We start from the raw sequence: 25134 nt of genomic DNA on the forward strand, positions 1-25134 counted from the left end.
CTAGACAGGCATGATATTATATATATTTTACGTACAAGCACACAAACAACAAACACGCAAGTAATAATGATGTCGCTGCGTTGTCGTTTCCTCCGCCTATTTCCTCTCGACCTGAGATGGCGCAATACCGGAATTCCAGTGGTTCTCCGATCACGAGAGAGCGGCAAACGCGACTCCGCCGTTTCCTCCGTCGCCAGTTCACACAGCTGGGCGCACTTTACACAAATCCACACACACACAGATCATACACCTCACGCACCGAAGGAAGTCCTTCGCGATATTGTTAGTAAAGGCACTGCCGATTCATCGGCGTAGAGAGAACGTGCCTTTCCGCAAGCGCGCAGACAGCAGCAGCTCAAATTATGACACAGCAACCACGCAATGAAATCGAAAGAGAGGACTACCGTTATCCAACAATCATTAACTATGAAAACTGGTTATTCAGCAATTGGCAGGAAGCAAAGCCTCGGCAACATGGAATGGAGTGATGAGTTTTCTGAAATACGTTCATTTTTTCCCCTCAGTGATTAATTTCTTAAAGTGTTTCTCGGAAGCGCTAGCTTCTGGTCTCAAAGTTATATAACATATTCTCCGTAAATTTGTGCGATCAAATACATGAATTCGCCAACACGTATGGATTAATTGAAGGGAAATGAATAAGAAGAGAGGAAGAAAAACTGGTGAGTGACAAACACTTTGGCATAAAGTGATATTTCCATAAGTACGCATATAAAAAAGACCCCAGTTATATATCAAAATAAATATATTAGATGGACCAAGGTAAAGTCTCATTGATCAACAGAAGTAAGAGAAAGCCAAGTAGTGATGTTTTGCTACGACGCAAGTGAGTCATTGTTACGTCTATTATGATGGATGACGAGAAACAACGATGCACAAACATGACAAACGCACATACACACACAAAAGCTAATCATCAGAGATAACAAAAGCCTTTGGGTACTATGTTGGATGCTGTTTTGAATCCATATAGTTACTTAAATGTCATAACGGCAATGATGCATGGCACAAAAACGAGCGACGAATCTTAATCAGTGATGTAAGTAAACGCACGCGATGGTCAAGACAGAGACAGTGATAATCACAATAATTATGATAATTAAATGATAGTAATAACAATATTAATGGTAACGATAATTAAAAGGTTTTTTCCTCTCTCTCTCCCTCTCACTCTCAACAGAGTATGTGAGTTTTGTTTTAAAGGTTATTCAAGTGATTGATTGTAGTTTTACAAAGGAGCACAGTCACTTGACAACACTATTTTGCTCTTGCCATTGAGTTCTTCATCTCGAGTGTAGTCTGCTTCACTATCTCAGAACTAATTCTAACAAAATTGTGTGTATTTGTTTAGATTCTGTTAAAGTTATTCATTCATTCTGCCTCAGAAAGATGAAAGCACTTTCGACGCGAAATTGTATACTCTTGGAAGTGCTCCGACAGCTTGTATCTGAGGTCTTTTGCTCGTGTGCGTGTGATGTCGCAGAGTTCGGCAAAATCATCCGCATTGGTAAGACTCCCTATCGATCGCGAGAGGCTACGGTCGCGATAAAATGCCAATTTTCAACAATCTAATATTTTCTCTCCGCCTCGCACTGCGATGGCAGTATAATTTCGCGAAAGGGGAAAAACCTAATTCTCGTTCGCGAATAACTACCGGCGAGACATTGGCCTGCCGTCAATCAGTGTGACGTAGAGCAATAAGTGTCTGCTTAAGGTCTAAGAGCACACTCTATTGGCTACCGGAGTGCGATTGAGTGGCTACGTCACCTTTTTTAGGCGGGACTTAGGAGTCGCTGTGGCTCGGCCCACGAGCCCCCGTGTATGGCGACGGATCGCTGCCTGGTGTAAGCGTGGTATGTGTACAGGGGTAATACCGCCACGCTAAGCTACCCATAGACAGGGGGAAGCGACCCGTGGGTCTAAAGGGGTTAGAGACGCACTACGCTGACACAAAACTCGTGGAAGAGTGGGGACGGGGGGCTGCCTCAAACCATTTCGATGTTATACACTTGCCAACACGCAGCGAAACAGTGTTTTACAAGGCAACGCGTGGTATACCGTACAGGGAATTTGATGTATGGGTCTATCGCCACTGCACGGTGCACAGTAGATGGGTCTCTGGACTTTATAGCCCACTGGCTACCCAAGAGTGAACTCACAACTTGAATCACCTTTTGGCTGGAGCGCATCACTTTCACCTCCACCAACTATCGACGGCTCATCCCATCTCTTGAAACCTCTTGGGCCTCGACCTGAGAACCTGTCTCCGCCCAAGCTTCTCCTCTGTTCCACCTGAAATATATAGATATATGCATATATGTTTCGGACACTCGCTCTTTGCTGAAATTCCACCGGCTCTGTGTTTTATGTTGTAGTTTCTCAGCAACATTTTTCACTCTCTTGGGGTGTATATTTCTCCCGCCTCAGTAAGCAGACCTGACTCTGTTTTGGAAATCTCTAAGTTGGAATCTTATACCCCCGTCACTCTGGAGAGAGATAGAAGAGGGCTAAACAGTGCCGATGCATCTTTGATGTTGGTCATCACCTTCGTACGTCGACAACTAGATTGTTAATCTCTGCGACGTTGCTGCCAGATTCGTCGATCTGTGGCAGCAACAATCATTTTCTTTCTGGGAACACTGATCAAACTCCTCCGAGACTGTCCAGTTGGAAGATGTCCAGCTACCCACAATTTGGATTTCCATACCCAGCGTCCTCTCAGGTGAGTAGTTCGAGATTCGATCTCAAAGTGTTTTGCAAGTCAGTCCAATTCTCTGTTCAATTCTACTCTTTTATGAAGCTTCCATGCACTCATTACAATCAGCTAAAGATTTGTCAAAGCTGACTGATTTCAATTTTCATAACTGAGAGTTCATAAGTACGCCAGAGGCATTCTTTGACATGGGCAAAATGTATAAGAAAAATCAAACACCCAGTGCTTGGAAGACTTTGGTGCTCTTGGGAAAATTCTTTAAGACAACATAATTGCAATGAAATGTTTTGCAACTTATTCCATGAGAAATTGAATGAAATTTGCAAATTCTATTTAGGTTGAACGTTAATCTACAGGCAAGTAGTTCGTTCAAATGAGTCCGACTCTTCGGGCAAAACTAAAACAGTAAATAAATTGTATACAATGCCCCTGTGCAAGCACACGCTCCCCACTGCAGTCACCGAGCGGAGCAGTGTTAATTGTTGCCCCCTCGCGGTGCGGCTCCACTCACCGCCAGCGTGTGGTCGGATAACTGGCTGCTTCAAAACGCACTGCCGTATAGGGCATTGCCTCTTTCATTAGATACATTGAAGTTTCATTCCGCAACACTTACCTGACTAAGTCAAACTTTACAAACCCCCAAACATGGCAATCCAAGCATGTATTTGTTACTCAGGATTATTTCTTACCTAGTAACTATTTTTCCCCTTCAAGATAGACAAATTAAAGTTTAAATCCACATACAACCCGCATAAAGTAAACGCAGGTGTGGGAGTTGCACGTAGGGCAAGGTTACGTAAATTGTCGATGACCACAATCAACCATTTCTAGTCTGGATACTTAGAGTGTCAAACGGCAAGAAATTCTGCTAAGTAAAATTATATTCTACCGTGTCAGCATTTTTTTTTCCAGTGAATCCATGCAGGTGTTGATTGATAGATGAGTGTTGTCTTTAGTGTTTTCTTCGATGCTCTTACGAACTAAGTTTCAATTATTTTGACAAGGGTGCCAAAGACGAAAACAAGAATGAAAATTTTTCAAACTTGGGGATAGGGAAAGCATCCCCCTTGCAAGCATGCACCGACCAATCAGCAAAAAATGATGAGAGCATATTTTCACCAATATTACCTTTCGTCAGCCAAGCAAACTTGATGCCTTTTTCTTCTGGATTTACTCTCGGTGATGTGGGGCCAGCTTGTACATTTGATAAAACGACAAATTGTCGTTCAACCGTATCAGATCCTGAAATAATAAGTTTTAATGGAATATCCACAGCTTATGCTTTCTTTCTGTGTTTCTTTATTTCTTTCATTATTTGTTGTCGTTTTGAGGGTGTAATAAGTCTGTCATTATGGTATTGCGTTCTGAAATTTTCCTATAAGATTCTCTTGTTATTCTGCCTCATATCATGAGATGAATTCGAGTGAGAAAATATGTTTAAACCTTTTTAAGCCCGGGCATGATGGGTGTACGCTCGTATCATGCTAATGATCTCATGGGGAGTTCACAAATCCCATCATAGATTCGCTCCCCATTAAGACACCATCGAGAAAAATCTTTAACTTGTATGGGTTCATTTTTTAGCATTCAGTCGCACAGTTTTCCATCTTGAACACTGATTGATACCAAGTGACTAATTTTGATAATGGAAAAATAAAATGCTGGTATTTAAGAGGGCTTGAATGATCCGAGATGGCATCTGTCTCTAGGATTATTGTTATGATGTAAGGTAAGCAATTAACTGATCTGCGATGGTGAATTGTGATCACCGTTTTTTTATGTTTTACCACCATCCGAATTTATCATCTCGGCACCAACCAAACTAAAAATGATATTCATCTTGGTGAGATATGATTGGGGGCTTATGACTGTACTCCATTAACCAGTAGAATTACGGCTCTGGAGGTGTGATGTTTTGTTTTTCACGTTTAGATTAGAGATGACTGTTGTACTGAACCGAATCGTTAATTTGATGAGTCGCTTAGCAGTGTGACTACGTGACTTGAGTCAGATTCTTGAATTTGAATTAATGCTCTACCATTTTCTCTCCTTCTTCCAATCGACTCCATACGCAACTGCACACGACAATGCACTGTGATTCCACACGTACTCGCCACCACACCACTACACACGCATACGCCAACAGTTACTCATGTCTGCCGCAGCCCCAGCCACGACGTGCTGCGAATCCGGCCGCCCGGTGGTCAGCGATCCGCACACGGGACAGGCGGTGTGTTGCCCGCCGCTGGACAGCCGTGCGGCGCTGCTACACTCCGCTCGCGTCTCCGGTCTACCAGCCGCGCTCTATTCGTCGCCGTACGCGGCAGCGGCCGCTGAGCAAGGCTACGTGCACTTCACCGCCGACCCTTCTGCATTCTACTCGCCCTTGGTAAGCCAATGCAACAAGTTCTACCCATTTTCTTCCTCACTGTGATTATAGTCATTCTCATAGTAGTGAAATATTCATGTTACGAGTCAAATGGTAAAGGAGGGTTGCGGAGCGGGAAAGGATAGTGGTCTGTCCAGTGGAACAGCAATGCATTCTGTAGGTTCTATTGAACCAGTATTGTGAAAGAGATGTGGTTAACCTCAGAACATACAATAAGCCGATCTGATTCGCACTATTAAATGCTTAGCAAAATTCCTCTTTCAACCATAGTTCTTCTATAAGTTTTATCCTGGAAGAGTCGCCCTCTTTTTTTTTTTCTTTCCGTTTTTTTTTCTTGCATAGAAAGCCCCCCCCCCATGTACATACACACACACACACACATTCGCACACGACACACACACACACCATTCAATTACACACATATACACGTACACACACATGCATAGCAACATCACAATCATAACTGGTGATGTAAAAATGTGTCATTTTTAGGCACTATTAAGGTCAATAATACATTCGCGTCTAGGCATTATTGTGCTGAATGATACCAATTGCGTTCGACGAGACAAATTGAAGAAAAGAAAAACAAAAAGTATTAAAAAGTAGAACAGCTGTACATAAGACTTAGGTTTGATACCACAATCGAAACCAGTCGGTGTCCTAACGAGGTCCTATAAAATAACTCCACGCAACAACTACGATAATAGGACGATCAGCGACAGCGTCAACGTTTGAACGACGCAGTCAAATCTTTAGTTGAGACCTTTTGATTAATCTTCTTCCCCCTGAAGGAAGCCATGCATGAGTTATTTTCGCTCTTTGTCGATGAAAATGATCGATACTTAAGATCACCAGATCAGCCAAATTGCTCTTCGCCTTCCCCCCCCCCCCCCTTTTTTTTTTTGGGGGGGGGGAGGGGGATGATGGGGGCTAAAATTGTCGAGGCGGGAAAATGGAGATGCCCTGAATTTTCCAAGACAGATTTTAATAAATGGGTGTAATGAGTACTGATGCCTGACAAGAACAGCAAATGGGGTGGTGAGGCAGTCCTAGACCGAATCACGATCAGCTTTCCTGTATAAACCATGAACCTGCACTCACCACCAGAAGGGCAAACCCATCTCCACGACCCCCTCATCCACCCGGAAAAAAAAAGGAAAAAGAATTTGGACAAAAATTGTGGTTTTGTGAATAAATCTGTAAATTATGCGTAGTCGATGCTCCGAGCTATTGGACACGACACACTTGGTCGTTCAGAGGAGAAAGGGAGAGACAGAAAGAGAGAGAAGGAAAGATATGGAGAGAGAGGGAGAGAGGGGTGTATGTAAAACAGATATAAAGAGCTAGGTGGATAATAGGGGTTATTCTTAAAAGGATTATTGAGTTATCTTTTGAGATGGAATGAGTTAATGTGGTGACGACGATGTTTTCTGATGCTGGTCGCACGGATGCTCCGGTGAGCGATACACCAGCGCTCTTTGCCCCCTTCTCTCTCCTCTCTCTCCGTGGCAGATCTCGTATACTTCTTTCCCCCACCGTTCTCTCTTTCCTCTCAGCTCCTCAATGGGGGCCATGATGTGGATGCGGCTCGGTCGCGTAAGATGGGGGTAACCAATGAAGACGAGTCGGCAGCGGCTCCTTGATGCGCCGCGGGCATCAAATATCCTCCTCTTGAAAGGGGGTAAAAAATAGGAGCACGGGAACGAGATGAGGAGACAGAGGGATAGAGGAAGAGAAAGAGGGAGAGATGGGAGAGGAGGGAGGAGGATGAGATGGGATGAGATGAGATGAGATGAGAATGGAGAAATCCCACTCATTCGCAGTGATTAGAAAGATCTCCCGCATCGTTAACATCTCGGCCAAGACGGTCACAAACAGTTTTCTCTCGCCGACGTTTAGGGGCAATTGGGCCCGTGATCCCCGCTGTCGTTGAAGCCTTGATTGTTTGCTAACAGATATGAAGATGACCGGATTGTGCTTCGTGCGAGTGGCTGAATAATTGAACGTGTTGAGTCTATTTAGACGGGGCTGTCTGTCTTCGTGTTTTGTTTTCGTTCAGACGACCCGGGCAATAACAGTAATAATTGTAATCGCTGAGATATTTCATCATATATATAAACATATGAATATGAATATAATATATATACTCATACATTATTATGATATAATGTATTATATGACTTTATTATATCTGAAGAGGGTCAGATATGTATAATGAGGGACCACTCACTGGTAGAAAAGAATGATATGCGCCAGGATACATCGAATTCAAAACACGAGACTGTGTTGGAGCAGGGAGGTGGAAAGAGGTTGGAGGGGTCACGTTCCGATAGCCCGAGTTCTCCCTAATTCTGCTCTGTGAGCAACTTTGTCTTGTAATCCGCAATTAATGTCGAATATTAATGGATGGAGCAATCAATATAGGCGTGTAATCTTCCAGGATTTACTCGATCGCTACCAACAGTTGGGATTCACAGAAACGTAGGATCATCACCTCCTCAACAATACCGTAAGCCCCTCATGGTGACGCATCCAGAAATTAGGACACTACGAATTGCGATGATACCAATCATGTTGTCAAAACAGAAAGAGAGAAAAAAAAAGAAAAGGAATTGGAGTGGGGCATATTAAAAGACGATAACTGATAAGCGTTTTAGTTTGTGTATATGGCTTTGAATGTGGCTTCTATACATGATGATGCATAATATTGCTTGTTCTCTTTCCGCCGCCACATTTCTCTCTCTCTCTCTCTCTCCTTCTCCTTGCTTATACGGGGGTCTGTAATCCATACATATACGTTTTAAGGTATTAAGGGAAATAATTGTGTGCTCAGCGTTTTAACGCAGAACAAAACCTTTACGATGCAAACTGGTCGATACAACGTAATTCTTTATCTGGGTAGGAGGGAGGGATGTATTCGTTGACGAGTGAAAGGGCCTGAAAGGGGCGATCCGAAACTCAATGGGAGGAGATAGCCGTCCCATTGTGTTGGATTGTACATACGAGTCCCTACAAGAACTGGTCTTATTTGCAGAGCCTGTTGAATTATTCCGCCCTTTCTGCATGGTGGGCTTGTTAGAGGGAAAGAGGAGTGGGAGTCACTGAGAAAGAAAGAGAGAGAGAGAGGGAGAAGTATATCTATATAACTGTATCTCTTAGAGATATGGTTATACAGATTAAAAAAAAATAGATAAAGATATAAAATTGGAAGCGTCTCTTGACACATGCATCAAACACTTCAAGTTCAAATCAGTATTCTGTTCGATGAGCATACCTCCTCTTTTCCCAGTATTTTAGTGATACTCTGTGTATTGGGGTGTACAGTTCTAGTATGGAGCAGAAGTTGAATAAAAATTGTAATAGTAGTGGTAATCGTAGAATTCATTACAATAGGCGTAGTAGCAGAAATAGTAACAGTAGGGGTAGTAATTGTGTTAGTAGTAGTAGTAGTCGTCGTCGTCGTCAGTAGTCGTAGTAATCGTTATGGGCGTAGTAGTAGTAGTAGAATGTAGTAGTAGTAGTAGTAGTAGTAGTAGTAGTAGTAGTAGTAGTAGTAGTAGTAGTAGTAGTAGTAGTAGTAGTAGAATGTAGTACTAAGTAGTATTATTGATAGTTATGATAATAGTGAGTATCGGTATTTTCGGAGGGAATGAGTGTAAGGGAACATTAAACACTACAGTAGGGGTGTAGTCCGAGGTAGAAATTCTGATATTAGATGGGCGTTTGTATGGAAACAATGGAATATGAAAGATCAGAGCATCCGTGCTCTCATGAAAGGACTTTGCATAGGCCTATATTGTATATCCCAAACAGAGTAAAACAGTTGTAGACGAACGAATAGATTGAACTTAATGGCGAGTCCGAATTCAACAATTGAGCAACTTTAAAGTAACCCAGAACACAAAAGACATTGAAAGACGGGAGAAGGGGTACCGATTTCTCTTTACTGTCAACAACGCCTGCAAAAAAAGAGGTTATCAGTGATCTATCTATGTAATTTAGGGCTAAGATAAAAATCACCAGCTATGCACAACGTGGATATTCTCGAACTCGGCTGAAGCAACCAATGCTTTGCTATATATTTAGCCCATAGCTGAAAACATGGTATTATATCACAAAAGCAAAAAAGAAAAAAAAAAGATAAAAAAATACACACGAACTAAAGTTATCCCCCTGCAATATTGATGCTGGGACAGTCTCCGTGGAATTGAACGGCCCGTAGGAGCTACAGGAAAGAAATAATCAAGATTGTGACGGGGGGATGCGTTCTGGGTACAATGATGTTCTTGTAGTAAAAAAAGAGCTAATGAGCAGTAATCGCTTCGAGTTTCGCACGAAATGGCTATTGGATTACACGGCACCTCTCAAATGCCTGTAAACTCGATTTGATACTTTCCTCTTCCCATCCCTCCCCCCCCCCCCACACTCCCACAGAATCTCACCCTCTGTAATGTTTACCTACTGTGTGGAAGATAAAATGAAAAGTAATATATGTGAACTGTGATAAGTGCCGTAAGGGGGGAATATAAAAGTATAAGAAATGAATTTGACCAATTTGAAAGCAGATTTATATGATTTGGATGTGACTGGTTATGTGAGTCCTTGGATGATCTTGTTTCATCTAAGAAATTGTATGTTTCTTGTTTTCCTCCTGAATGGAAATATCCCTGCATTTGGAGTTTTGATTAAAGCATATGAAATATAAAGAGAGAACGTAAGGGGTTGAGATTGTGGAAATAAAAGATAAATTATATACGTTATAATCTGGTGGTTTTTTTTTGGGGGGGGGATTGATATTGCGAAACTGAGACTGTGTGATGATCAAGGGATCATCTTCGGTGGCATGTGCTCTAATAGACGACTACATGAAAGGGGGAGACAACTTAAAATTGGCCTCATTTCTTACCGTTGTCTTCTTTTTTTTCTTAGTCCTAACTGTGGCCCTCTTCTACAAAAATTGTGATTATCTTATCTTGTAGTCTATACGTGTCAACTTGCACCAGACTGAATGCTGCTGACTCATCAGTATTGAGGATATGTTATCTGTCGAAGAAGTGGTTAAAACGTACACGACTATAAAAGATCTGTGGGGTATATGTTGTTTCTAAGACAAGTACGTGCATGCTTTGCATTTCATACGCACTGTTTGCGTGTTGACGAAGAATCTGCCTCTATCAAGATGCGCTTCTGTTGCAACGAAATTTTTAAAGTTGTATGAACATCACGCCTTCTTCCTCTCCTAAGATGACATTTTGACAAGAAAATTAATACTCCACATGGGCGCACAATAATAAGAAAACGTGTTTACTCATTGCAAACAAGAAATTGTGAGAGTCTGTCTTGGACGAAAGAGAAAAATGAAAAAGAAATAATTAGCTGAGAGGGTTTACCCTTTTCATATGTTTTTTTTTCTCCCCTCACTCCTGATTTCGTCACCAGTAGTGTCTTCGCAATTAACCTTTGTCTTCTGATGATGGTGGTGTAGAAAATGCACGGGTGGCTCCTATATATCGCTGCGTGGGTAGGGGTTCGACATCTTGGCGCTTCTCTGTACATGGATTGTGTGTATGTGTGTGTGTGTATGTGTGTATGTGTGCGATTTCCGATAGAGTGGCGATCGCTATGCATTATTTACTCTTTGAAAACCGGCTCGCAGTGGCTCTTTCTCTCATTCACTCGCGGCTCCCTACCTCCCTGGCTCCCTGGCGGGGCATCCCTTCTTCAACAGTGTTCGCCTCAAAAATGAAAAAGACGGGGAAAAAAAGATGTCTCTGCAATTAGCGCCAATTGATTCGCTCATCTAGAAAGTGTTTTTTTTTTTCTCGCACAGATGTAGATTAAGTTGCGGATGAGGGAAAAGAAAGTTGTTGTTGATGATTATTATTTTTTAAAATCATTTTTATACACTTCGTGTCAAAATGACTAATTAGTCACCTGGGGACCTCAAGATGTCCGTCTTCATTTGAAGATACACAAAGAATTAACCTGATTAAGCTGGATCAGTGATTTATGAATGTACATCTTTTGTTACAGCAATATAGGAGAACATTCACTAAAGAGGGGGGGGGGGGGGAGGGAGGCAAAGTAAAACGACAAAAAATGCGACTGTGAGACTACATAAGACATTATAAGATTAACTGCAGATAAAACGTTTGATGCCCGGTCTCTCATCTGGTAAGAACAAGTCGCGATCACGTGCATGCTTTAAAGTACAGATTAAAGTTAAATGCTCTTGTGATATTATGTACATACGACAGACTACACAAAGAGTTGATGCATGTCAGACGGGTAGATCCATAAGATGAGATCTTGCCCGTTTGTTTATTTGTCAGTTGCCGTACTATGCCACCCACGTGAAACACTCCCGAGTAATAATGAGACATTACTTATTATTATGCTGCCCCCTTTGACATTTTCAATGAATGCCTAAAATAGCTGAAATGTCACTTATTTATTCGAAAGACATGAAAAACGACCAACAACAAACACTATGGCATAACCCATTCTCTTTGTGGTTGTTGTGCACCAAAGTGGAGTGATTCCAAAAAGCTGAAGAGTTAATTTTCCACCTTTTTCTCCCAATCAATATCTTTTTTGTCGCGAGAAATTTGTTGGACCGAAGAATTGTGTTTGGTTTGAATGCAAGATGCGATGGTTAAAAAGAGCGCTCGAAATATCACGATTCTGTAAGCTATTCAAGTAACATCGAAGAGATCTTGTAGACACGCCATGCGACGAGAAATTGGTCGTTATTTTCCTTTTAGGGACCTGCTTTTCCATTCAGCATCGTGATGCTTTTTCTGTCAGCTTTTTTTCTTCTATTTTTTGCCTCTCATGACAGCTTTTAGAAAGGTCAAAGACTAAACCGAGTTGTCTTTTGTTTGCTTAGTCAACACTCACCAACTGCATTAGAGTAGTTGAAATATTATGAAAAGAAACACAAACAAACACACAGGTAATAATAAAACCAACAGTTACTGTATCATTTACATGCGAGTGTGTGTCGATGGGGGGCGTACGTAGACGGTAACCCTTCCCCCCCCCCCCCCACACACACACATACATTAAATATATCTAATGATTATATAATAAATATGTTAAGTTGACAAAATGATATACAACTGGAATCAAACTTTTCAAGCGAGTTTCACTTCGTTTGAAATCTTTTAAAGATTCACATAATCACGTGCAAACTTACATAGAAATATTCATAGAACCCGATGCAATTGCTACTCAATCTCAAAAATGAAACAGATTTTTAAAATGTTATATTGTACCATATATAGGCCTATATAACTAAACAGATAGTGTAGCTGCAACCATTTTTTTTCCTGGCTGCCCTGATGCCATTTCACTTTTGATATTGATTTGCACGTTGATATTTAACAAGTTTTCGATGCAACGAAATTTCATATAATTATCTTGCTTATGATCATGTCCGCAAGTTTGGTATAGTGCATTTAAAAAGTACGTATATAATCAGTCATATCTTTGCTCCTTCTCTCTCTTTTCTCTCTCTCTCTCCCCACATCTCTCCCTCTAGACTCCCTTCAATTCAATTCAATTCAAATTCACCCAATATAAGTCTACTTGCTATTAATTAGGCCTACCTGCTCCTATCTTCTTATTTTTTCCCCTTCTTCTTCTTTGTCGGAAGTTAGGAGGGATAACGATCAATTATGATTATCTTTTCATGGAAAGCACACGAACCTGATGACTGAATTATGTACACGGTTTCGAAAATATAGAAATATTTATTTGCGAGAATCCGCTGATGTGACTATAAAAAAGTGGACATGAGAATTGGTAATGTCCGCATCTATCCAGGATTTGTAAGATCGATTTAACAACTCTAAGATTTTATTCATATTTCATTTTGTGTGGCCAAATTCAAACGACACGAGTCGAGTCGAGAATGTCCAAATTGTTTGTGAGTTGATCACACAGCTCGCCAGATATGTGGTGAAGTTTAACCCCTGTGCGTTGATGACGTCACAATCGGCCATGGTCACAGTGACTGAGTCAACTTTTTTCATTAGTTTGATATATGTTTTAAGTGTAATATTAACAGAATAAGTGCAATTTCTTTAACTGTGTTTTCGCTCCACCTCCTCCCTTCGACAGAATTCTGCGTATGCAGATCTGAAGGGAACGCCTGAAGGTTACGCCGCTGCCCTGGCGGCCCAGCAAGCAGCATGCTACCCGTACGACCCAGCCACATACCAGTACTACGGCGATCGGTGAGTCAACTTCATAATCATTATTCCTCATTATTCTTTTCATCTATATTCTTCTTATTTGCACATGCTCAATATGACAACGTGTTAGAGATTTGACTTTTTTTTTCTTTTTAGTAATTCTTCTCTCATTTTTTTTTTCAATGTTAAACATGGCATATTCGCACTTTTCACAACACGCTCTTCTCCCGCAGCTGATCGAAGCGTACCATTATAATAGCCCCATACGAGCGGGTTGATTGTTATAGCTTCGACCTGTCAATAACAATTACACGCTCGTGCAGCGGTCAACTACAGTGCGCCCTAGAGTTCGCTCTGCATTGACATTTTTTCCCCTTTTTTTGTGGAAACAATTTTAAAGCAATTAGCATGTGAAAGGCAGACAGAGCGATTGGAAATCAGTTTTCATCAGTTCCTCGTGTAATTCTGATTCGTAGTTAATGATTTAATTCTCTGCGCCTAATCCGAGTAAGGGTCAACATAGAGATCAGTGTACGTGTAATTGAATTTGTTGTGTGACCGAGAGCGCGCGCTTTTTTTTTTCCTCCTCTTACTTTGTTAATCTCTATCTGGGCGGACAATTGTTATTGCGTCGTTCTACGATTGGCATGTAGGGATTGCCCAATGTGTAGGCATTGGCCTCCCCCCCACCCCCACCCACCCCCCCCCCCTCCATTCCCTCTCGCTGTGGTTGTAAGATTAATGCGCATTTAATGAGAATATAAACATGGCTGCATCATCGACTAAGAGAGCGGTGAATCAGCGAGATACCCGGCGTCCATGGCCCATCCCTGACTCGCCAGTTACAATGACAGGTTGAGTTTGATAGGGGTCATCGGAAAATACGTGCATCTCCATTAAAAAAAAAAAAAAAAAAAATCTATGCAAGCTGAGGTCGGCTATAATTTCTATTCTCCGAAACGTCACCCCGACAATTTCATTTCTGTTCTTCATGTTATTGCTACTATAATTAATTTGCCGTCGACGTGATTAAAACAGCTTGCTTGGAACTCGTTGTTCGAGTTTGATAGAATGGCTCCCCTCTGACCGGTGGAGGAGATGGAGGGGGAAAGAAGAGGAGGAGAAAAAAAAATGGCGATGCAATCAAATTCCAAACTGTATGTTGACAACTATGATTCCGCGCCAGGATTTGAAACCACGATGTGGAAGCAAGCGATTGTCTCCCAAATGTCACGGCGATACTTTATTGCGACGGGATTAGAATCATGGAGGATGACGGTGAACAAAAACAGGGAAACAACAAAAACAAAACTAAAGTTGAAATGAACTGTCACACACACAAAAAAACAAACAAACGACGACCCAAAAAAAAAATTCGGCAGTCACCATTGAGACACAGTGGGGCTAGATGATGAACTGCCTTTGAGGTTTGCACTCCCGACAAACGTTGTGCACCTGGGCCTATGGAAGCATTCGGGTATACACAATTACTCATGATGATGCATTGAATACTTCAACAGGCATCAAATACTGAAAAAAAAAAAAAACGCTACCATTTTGTTTTTCCGGTGAAAGAGGAATAAGAAAAAAAAAAAAAGATGAAGCGAATAAACAAAACCATCACCGAAATAGTTTTTTAGTCCTTCCGAAAATAAACGCCAGAATGATCTCTGTGTTTGTTCGGCGCACTTGAACGCACTCCACGTAAAAATGGCGGCGCGCCCTTTTTAGTGTTTCCATTTATCCCGTCATCTGGACGTAATTGGGAACATCCACGTAACATTACAAGAAAGCATGCAAAGTCAATGCCGCGTTCATTTTTTAAATGTTTTCCTTCCCCTCTATATCTCTCTGCATCTATCTTTGTCTTTCACAATCCGGTTCTTTTTTTTTTTCCTTTCTTTCTTTTTTTTCGGAATTGCAACAAAAGATCTCGTTGAATGGGTACATAATGACATGAATGGCAGGGCTAAGGTGGTTTACTCTTCCTGTGTGTATGCAGGCTTTTGAGCATTGCTTTGATCCCACCGATGTTGTTTCATTGCGTTCCCTGCGTCCCCGGCTCCAATACCAGCCTAGTAACCACTGAGTAGCTTTGTGTTACACTCGAATTAGCGGCCTGTTCTCTGCAATCATACACCACGACTGGTGTACCAAGAAGAGAAATTAATTTGATTCCATTCTCGTGTTTGATAAGCTCACGGGAAAGAGAGAGGGAAAAAAATATGTATATATCTCCGTAACTTCCAATTGCGCTTTTTGGAAGCGGTGCGCTGCGGTGCGCGGCGGGAAAAGTGCAGTAGGTACAGAGAAGTCGGAAAGTACAACCAAGTTAGCGAACGTTTCCTCACGCAGAAACATTCCATTCTTCGACAGCTAACACGAAGAGGAAGAGGGCCAGAGGAAAAGTACTTTCATCTTTGCGTCATGAAACATGCACTTCTTGCAAGCCCCCTCGCATCATCTTGATATATCCTCTTGACTTGTTGGTATACGAACACAAAATAGAAATATATATATACATGGGAATAAAATGCTTGAGTATCTCGTACTCTCATAACTCAATTATACGCAAAATGAAATTCATCGTTGGAGAGAAAAATATAATGACGAGGGCTTGTCTGCACTGCATGAGATTCGAGTTTGTCCGTGTATTCTTTTTTTTTTTCTAAAAAGGAGCGGGGACTACATCTCTCCTTTTTGGACATGCATGTGCTCGACATTTTGTGACTCGCGCGGAAAAATGTTTTTTTCCCTCATTTCCGTTCTCAGAGGCTCTCAACAGGGGTCGCACTTTCCAATGAACTCCTCCCCTCCTCAAAAATCCATAAACGATTTCTCGTGCAATATTGGCTTGGATTATTATCAGTGCCTGGTGTGCGAAACAGGCTATCACAGTCCTCATCTGAATCAGATCACTCCGACGACGCTTTCTCTTCATAAATGGCGCTCAAAACTCTGTAACAGGGTAGCAACCCAAAAGCCGGCTCTCGAAATTCGAACGTCAGACTGGCATTGATCAGAATGTCCTCATTTTTCATTCGCGGGGAAAAAGTCACTCTTTCTTGGACGAAACCAAGCTATTTCCTTCCATTCATGAAATAGCTATCTTTATCGAACGTACGAGGAAAATATTGTGTCTAATTGATACGACCTGAGATGGCCGTTGCGCAAAATTGAGTTATGCCGTAACCAGAGTAAGCAATTTACATACGAATCGCGCAGAAAGGCTGAGGCACTGGGAAAAAAGAGATAGAGACGAAGAGAAATAGAGATAATAAGATACATATAATATGTATGTACATATAGAGATGGCAAGACTTAGATATTAATGGATGGAGGGACAGATAGATAGACAGATGAATATGATATAATATAAAATAACAGATAGATATAGCTAGATGGAAAGATAGATATATGGAAAGAGAGAGTGAAAGACAGATGAATATAATGACAAAAATACATGAAGATGGAGGGATAGATAGACATACAGATAAATATATAGATATACCTAGATGGAAAGATAGATAAATATATGGGAAGAGAGAGTGAAGGAGAGATAGAGGGTGAGAGGTATGGAGGGAGAGAGAGAGAACCCAGAGAGGGTAGAGGAAGGATGCAGAGACTCGCTAACTTGAGGGGCCGAAAAATCTGACGCCTGATACATCTCTCGAGATTTGAATGTGTTCACACGAGTAATTTCGCAAGTTTTGTATTCCTAAACAATGGAAGGACTAGTAAGAAAGATGGGATGTCGATTTTTACGGGGAATTTGCAGACTGGCGTACAATTTACACAGATAGCCAAATGTCCATCTCGCTATCTTATCTCTTTGTGTATATATTCACGTATGAAAATATATATAATCGCACTATAGAAAGAAAGAGAGGGAGATTAGAATCTCAGATGATTTAGGACGAACATAATATGAGCCTGACAGTGAAAATTCAATTCTGCTTTGAAAACACCCCTTTTTTCAGTGTAAACAAACATGAAGCTCGGTACCATCATTGTAACTGGAATTGTATATTCTTGTATGATCTTTTCTTTTCTTGCGCGCAGGGGACATATGCACTATGTGTTATGCGCGAAAAAGCACTGTTAAATATTATTTTTATTATTATTATTATTATTAGTAGTAGTAGTAGTAGTAGTAGTAGTAGTAGTAGTAGTATTGTTATTATTATCATTATTATTATTATTATTATTATTATTATTATTATTATTATTATTATTATTATTACTATTGTTGTTGTTGTTGTTGTTGTTGTTGCTGTCATCATTATTAGAACAGTTTGTCCTGTATAAATTACATTCGGGTTACGCGGAAGATAGCCATGATCAGGTCAAGGCAGCATGAGAATTAGCGATTTCACTTATTTAGGTTTGGGGCGTGCATGAAAATTTTCTGCTCTATTTGGCTTGCGAAAATATATTGTACCATCATGCACTGTCGCGGCATGCATTCTTAACACAAAATAATATCTACTTTGAGATCTTACTGTGGCATCATCTCCGTTTGTTACGCCATGTTTCTGCTCTCCGCTCGTGACGCCATGATTCTGTATACCACTACGTAGAGCGCAGTATTATAGTGATATCGACGAACAAACAGTCGGCCCCATGTATACAGCATTCTCTGTCTTGAGACGCGACGATGTTCTACCGCGAATGCTTGTCGATATCTCCGACTCCCGCAACACACAGTCACGCTCAGATCCCCTCCCGCTGACACCCCTGCAGGAATGTGGAAGAGATAATAACGGAAGGGGAGGAGATCGGCCAACGACACCATCTTGAAAATGTGTAACTGTGAATCATCAGTAGAACTTTGTGTCAGATATCTCTCTTTCTCATGTGCAACAAGAGCTTCATTTTTTTCATTCCATTTTCCCCCCGTTTCTCTCTCTCTCTCTCTCCTAAATGTTCTCTTGTCGGATGAAGATATGGCATGGACCTGAACGGCGCCAGGAGAAAGAACGCCACGAGGGAAACGACGTCGACGTTGAAGGCGTGGTTGTACGAACACCGGAAGAACCCCTACCCGACCAAAGGGGAGAAAATAATGCTGGCTATCATAACGAAGATGACCCTAACACAGGTGAGCAGCGCCGACCGTTGTTTTCAGTCGTTATTATACTATCATCTTGTGCTATTATCATTATGAGGATGATGATGACTAGGATGATGACGAAGGTGATGATGATGATGATGATGATGATGATGATGATGATGATTACAATTATTTATTCATACATTCATTTAGCCCTTTTGGTAAATCAAAGATGCTTAGACAGCTATGCCTTGAAAAAAAAAAGAAGCTTCTAAACTGGCATTTGAGAGGGGAATAGATGAAGATAACTAACAAAAGTCCTGTAGACATATGATTACATACTTCTGTAATGTACATGATTATGAATGATAATGGAGTTAATATTTGTGGAATGGATAGAAATGGGGGGGGGGCAGAAAGTCAAACAATACTGCTATTCTGACGCTTTAAAAGGCGTGCAAATAATGGTGTATTTGATAATTGGATGCGATCAGTGCTTACATTTACGTTGATTGACCAGAGTGCGAACTTGTTACGCTAATCTCGCTCATGATCGAGCGCGGAACCGAAAATAATTAAATCCGTGACATTTTCTGTCGAGAGACGGCGTGGTTGTGCCAAGTGTTACCCAAGGCCGAAAACAAACGGGTAGTATTTTGTTTTATATTTCTAATTTGAGCCGAGCGCAAAACGTCGCCCGGTTGTGTCAGTGGCATCATTCAATTAATGTAGCCTTGTCATCACAGCACGTCAATTTGTTAAGGCCTGAATAAATTAAGGTAAAATTAGAGGACAAAAAGGGAAGGGTTCAACTGGATGTCGAGGAGAGAGAAACACGTGTGTCAGATTCTGTATTTGTTGTATTTTTTTTTCCAATTTTGAGGCATAAACGGGCGTGACATAATATACAGCGAGTATCAATTTCTTCATGTCAAAATACATCTGTGACCGGGATCGTGCTTGCAGTTAGAAATTATGGTATACTCTTGTGGATGATGAATATTGGAATAGAATAATGTTTGAATTACTTTACTGAAGGTTACCAAGATATTGTATCGAGTAATGATGTTGTATTAAATTGCATGTCCGCAAAAAGATATTGTCCCGCCATTCTAACACAACGGAATACGAGTTGGTGAGCATTGTCGACACAACAGCACACATTGTAACTTGAGAACACAAAACTGATACAGAAAAGTATCAAAATGATAACTGACGCAAACAGGAAAAAAAAAACTGACCAGAAATGAATATTACTTATTAGTGGAAAAAATGAGCAAAGGAAATAGGATTCTATGTTAACAAAACATTCCAAAATGACAACTGCTAAGATTGTTAAGTGATTAGATTTCTGGCGCAAAAAAAGAAGAAGAAATCATCGCCGTAATGTTGGAGTGGAGGGGAGTGAATAGGATAGAAAAACCAGATGTAATCAACAGTATATGGGTCTTTGGGAGTCAACAAATGCAGTGACCTCGCTTTTTCTCCATAAAGGTCTCGACGTGGTTTGCAAACGCCAGGCGAAGATTGAAGAAAGAGAACAAGATGACCTGGTCGCCGAGAAACCGATGCGGGGATGGCACCTCCGAAGACAAGGACGACTGCGACTCGGTTGGTGACGACGACGACGACGCGCGGGACATCGACGTCGACGTGGACGGCGACGATTTGGACACCAAACTGGACGGTGACTCGCGGTTGTTGGGAAAAGACATGGACGACGATCACCGCGACCATCGCGACGACGAAGTGAGGATGAGGTTGCACGAGCCAGGCCGATTAGGCGTGGTCATACGCGACGTCGATTCGATGGCCGAACGGATGGATTCCGGTGAGTTAGCATCAAACGACTTCTCCATAATAATTATGTGAAAAATGATAAGCTTTTCGGTCGTCTGAATTTTGGACATTAAGTTTGTTGTAAAATGATGTAATGAAATACAAATGAGTTTTATGTAATTAATGAGTATGTAATCAAAAAGGACTTAGTCATACAGCTCAATTTCCAAACAACTTTAGAATACCATTTAAGACGATCCATCAACGAAATTATGAGTAGGCCTACATATTAATCTTGTATCCAAATCTTGTATCCACAGGAACCAAGGATTCAGACCATAGCGATGAGTTTAGGAGGAGAAGTGGAGAGCTGCTAAGTGCTGGTCATCGACACGGTCTGAGCGGTCTGAACGGCATGGACCCTCTGCGTCTCAGTGCATCTCGCGAGTCGACCATTGGCGACAATAGTTCGGACAGTTTACAGCTCAGCCGGCCCTCCAGTCCCGTCCGGGTCTGTGGCTCGGCCTCGCCCAGTCACGACCGCGCCAGCCCCATCCAGGACGAGCCCAGCGACCATGAGAAATCCTCGAACTCTGTGCCGCAGAACAAGCCCAAGATCTGGTCCCTGGCCAACACCGCCACGTCGTCGACTCCCGAGCGGACCAGGACTCTCATTCACGGCGGCCTGAACGGACGCCATCCGCTAGCCTTCGCTAGCCCCTACGATTCCCCAATGAACACCCTGAGACACTGGGTCAACGGACAATTGCACGGCATTCCCCTTCCTCCTGGGTTTCCCCTTCATCATCCTCAGCTGACGCTAGCCGCCAGTGTCTCCCACCATCACCCTCATCCCCAAGGACAAGGCGCACCCACATGTGTTGTTAGCAGCGCCCAAGCTCCCCTCCTGGCTACCACACCCCACCACGCCCGCTACACCATGAGCAAGGAGTTTGCCGTGCACCAGAATGGGATATCGGCGGGCATTCTAGCATCCATCCAACACCACAAAGAGAGTGAGTACCCACCTACACATGTTTCCCTACTCTGTCTTTATTTTCGAGTGTGAATGGGGTGTGAATGTTAGTCAGTGAATTGTTATATCAAGATGATCACGTCGAAGTTTTTACTTTTTTGTTGTGTTTTTTAACAAACATTTCATATCGCAATCATATTTCCCGTTACATTTCGTGCAAAGATGTTCCAACTTTAATGTCGTTTCATTTGTATTCCTGACCAAAGTCCACCACCATTCACATCTGAAAACAACGATCTCATCATGTAAGAAATGCTGAAATTCCGTTTTGAGTATCCCACACCGCATCTTTATATGGATAGTGTTCTTATTTCGGCTTGCTTGCACCGAGGTTTTTTTTTTCTGTTCTCGGCTGGATCATATCTTCGTTTTGGAGCAAAAGAGTCTTTAACTTGGGGAGAGTCGGACATCACTCTTGATATCACAGATCAATATATTTCTGTTCTATGAAAATAGCGTATCATCATGGTTTTTATAGTCAAAGGGATGGGAACAGTATCTATCACTTTCATTCTTTAACTTGAACAGCACCCTTGAGAACAGAGAAGAGTGGATAGGTAAAGGTGTATAGGCTCAAGAGGCTTAATATTTCCCTCCATAAAGAGACCGAAGTTTATAGTCTTTATATGAACGCCCTTCTAGTTCTCAAATGACGTCGTAGAATAGATTCTAGCCTCGGAATTTAAAGACTGACCATACGTTTGGGAAGGGACGGGTACGACTTGATGTTGAGCTGAATCTCCAACAATGTAAAAAAAAAAAATTGTGTGTATAGAGTGAATAAGACAAAGGCGACTCATACAGCTCTCACCATGGGTTTCTCGCGTTCATAGGTGAGCGGCAGTGGACAAGTAATGTTACCGCTTGAGATAGACTAATTGAAATGTCAGTCATGAGTGCTGCAGAGAGGGGCTTTTATTGGACAAATTTGCCGTGAAATTTAGCGGGTGCTGTGTGAGAAGATGTATTCAGTATGCAGCGATTGAGGGGAGCAAGTGACATCTTAGTTTTCCAAATCCCCAAAGGCGCAACAATTTTTCATTCCACGCTTTCTTTTTCCCCCCTCACTTTTATTGACCAAATAGACGTGTGAGGTTGCCTTTATTCGCCTTGTTTTCCAAGTGAGTAAACCCGTTTGTAAAACGCGGTGTCAGCTATCTTGTCAAGCGCCTTGTCAAACCAGCGACCACGGTCTTCCTCGCCTCATCGCCAAGTTGTCCTCGATGGCTAACGATATTCATGCTCCGCGAAAAATGTCTCGAGTTACGCATCAAACGGCCAGTGCGCCCGCGGTGCGGGGAGCGCGGAGGAATTAGCAGAATAAATGTTTATCCTCGCCGAGCGAATCACATATTAATTTATTCAAATTAGCATTTATCTCGGCAGTAACTGATCATATTATTGTCGAACACAGTGGATCGAGTGATCACGAGTGTTTTTACCCCTTGCGCATTTTGATGTCGAAGATTCAATATTCCGGCTATAATGCTAGCAGTTTGTCTGCGTATTGCCCTAGTCCGTGTAACAGATACCGCCGGTTTATACATGAATCGCCTCCAACACTTTTCACTCCTTACCTGGCAAATAAAAAAAAAGACCCGACGAAGGTTTGCTCTCATTTTAATTCCATTTCCAGTATCAATGTCCGCAGTTAGCTAACTTCTCTGTAGCGTGAGCGTTGGAATTAAATCAGCTTGCTTGCAGACCCTCTTCGAACGAGACATCCAAACGACTCGCTTCAAGACTAGGCCCTTGTCGGTCGATAGCGTTCAAGGCGCAGGCTGACGCTCATACTTCTAACTTAATACTTCTCTCCTATCTACGCCCGTTGGAAAACGGCTGGGTTTTATTCCCAGTAATTAGCCATGTCAAGTACGCCCTGTTCTCCGTTATTATATACGACGCGTACGGGCAACGAAACTAGAGTTGCCCAACTGCGCCAGAGCAGCGAGCAGCGATTAAGAGAGATCGAATCGCACAATCGGAACTCAAATCGTCTCGTTTGGAGATCATCAGGCGGACTCGTGTTCTGTATTTTACTTAGCTGCATGCCAAAATAGCTACTGGGCTCCCCAAAGCTAACACTGGTCACACACGTACACACAAACACACACACATAGACGGAGAGAGAGAGGGAGAGAGATATAGATAAAGATAAATAGATAGATACTCTTGCAGAGAGAAAGAGAGATCGAGGAGAGAAGGAGAAAAGGAGAGAGAAATCTTAGCAAGCCACGGCAACGAAGAATCGAAAAGCACAGTGTGTCTTACTTCCCAGCGCCACTGCCAACAATATTATTCTTCAGTACCAGTGGCCTTAAATCATTGCTTTTACAGAAAAAGAAAAAAAAATGAGGTCACATCCTTAAGCGAGAGATATTAGTTGCCATTCGTCGCGTTTGTAGAATCCTGCTTGAGTCACCCCCAAGCCCTATTCATTAGATATTGCCTGTCGTTTCTTTTCGCAATTATCATTTAGGACTGGCGTAGTTTTCTTGAAATTCTCGAGTCTCTTAAACCAACTGCGTCTAAACAATGTAACATGATGTCCAAATGTAGGGCAGTACTCTATAGAGAATTTTGCTTCACTTAATCTAACCCTGGTACAGAGAGAAAGAGAAAAAAAAAACACTCTTTGCGCGCCGCCATTTTGTTGCTTTGTTACTTTGTTTCTCCACCCCCCCCCCCCCCGAAACTGTTTGTTTGTTGGTGTTGTGGCAACACGCACTTCTCCACTTATGTCCATAATCCTTGTCTTTATTTCCCCAGCATAATAACTTCACGCTTTCTCTCTTTTATCTATTTTTTGTTTTCGTGCAGATGAAAGCAAACATTCACCATCACATGCATCCGATGACCCACCCTTCAGGACAGCGTTCAAGCCAGTACAAAAACGGTGAGTGTCTGAGAACAACTAATAGCGATTCCATTTTCATTTTACTTACAAGTGCACAAGACATACCAACAGCAGGGCAAGGACAGATACAGGTTTGCATAATGCAACAGGAAATTATACACAGTTTCTGTCATTCTTCTTGCATTGTTTAGGTGAATGAAAATGAATGGCTTCTTGTGGTGACTTAGCATTTATGGAGCTGAAGCATTGTTATATTTTTTTCCAACAAAGTGATGAATATTCTGTGATATCATTGTATCGAGTGTATCATGCATTTTGATTGGTGCCTTGTCGCATTATTTTTTAATTTTCAATCAGAGTTCAGCTTTTGATACTTTATAGGATACTGAGTGTTTTGAAGTGACAGTGGAACTCGCATAAACTTTATAATTTCATTGTTGTTTTCTTTTTACTTTCAACAATTTAAATGAAACGTTCATGTTTTATTTGATTTAGGTGACAGTCAGACACAGCCTATGAAACTTTGTATTGAGACTGAATTTCTTGCAAGTTGACCAACTTGTTCCTTGTTTTCTTCTCCATCTTCCAGGCCAGTTCTTGGAAGTGAGAGGCCCTCCGAGGCGGCAGGCTCGCCCGATTCTCACCGGGAGCCGGTCCGGCGGCCGATCGGTCTATCAGTGGAACGACTCACGTGCTGAGGAAACCCTATGAACAATCAATCAGACTTTGTGAAACACGTTGATACCGCGCTTATAAACAGACAAAACAGCACTCGCGTGGATTTGTAATCGAACTTGGAGCACTTGTCCCGCTACATGAAATATCTTTTTTTTTCTTTTTTTTTTTTTGGTTCCCGTCGCTGTCCTAAAAGCGCTTCAATTGTGCTATTCTACAGACACGCGCGTGTGTGTTTGTGTGTGTTCCTGAGGAGCTGTAAAAGGCAGAGATGGGAAGACGGACGGACGGACCGACTGACGGAAATGTGTACTCGTTAATTAAATATGACAGCGCGGAGCAGGAGTCAAGTGTTGGGATGGTGTCGCGAAGGAGAATCTGTGTCAGAGCAAGGAAAAAGAAGAGACTTTCATTTG

The 25134-nt window shown here is 41.9% G+C and overlaps 1 protein-coding gene across 1 annotated transcript; it reads left to right on the forward strand.

Annotated features, from left to right (window-relative positions):
• Positions 1–2692: 2692 nt before the first annotated feature.
• LOC140233146 (uncharacterized) lies at positions 2693–24741 on the forward strand. Its single transcript, XM_072313261.1, has 8 exons — positions 2693–2740; positions 4878–5120; positions 13245–13360; positions 18263–18419; positions 19866–20202; positions 20471–21166; positions 24007–24082; positions 24633–24741. The coding sequence occupies exons 1-8, from the start codon at positions 2693–2695 to the stop codon at positions 24739–24741; spliced, it is 1782 nt and encodes a 593-aa protein (XP_072169362.1).
• The last annotated feature ends 393 nt before the right edge of the window (positions 24742–25134 follow it).

The sequence above is a fragment of the Diadema setosum genome, chromosome 9 (genome assembly GCF_964275005.1).
Source record: "Diadema setosum chromosome 9, eeDiaSeto1, whole genome shotgun sequence".
Classification (NCBI taxonomy): Eukaryota; Metazoa; Echinodermata; class Echinoidea; order Diadematoida; family Diadematidae; genus Diadema; species Diadema setosum.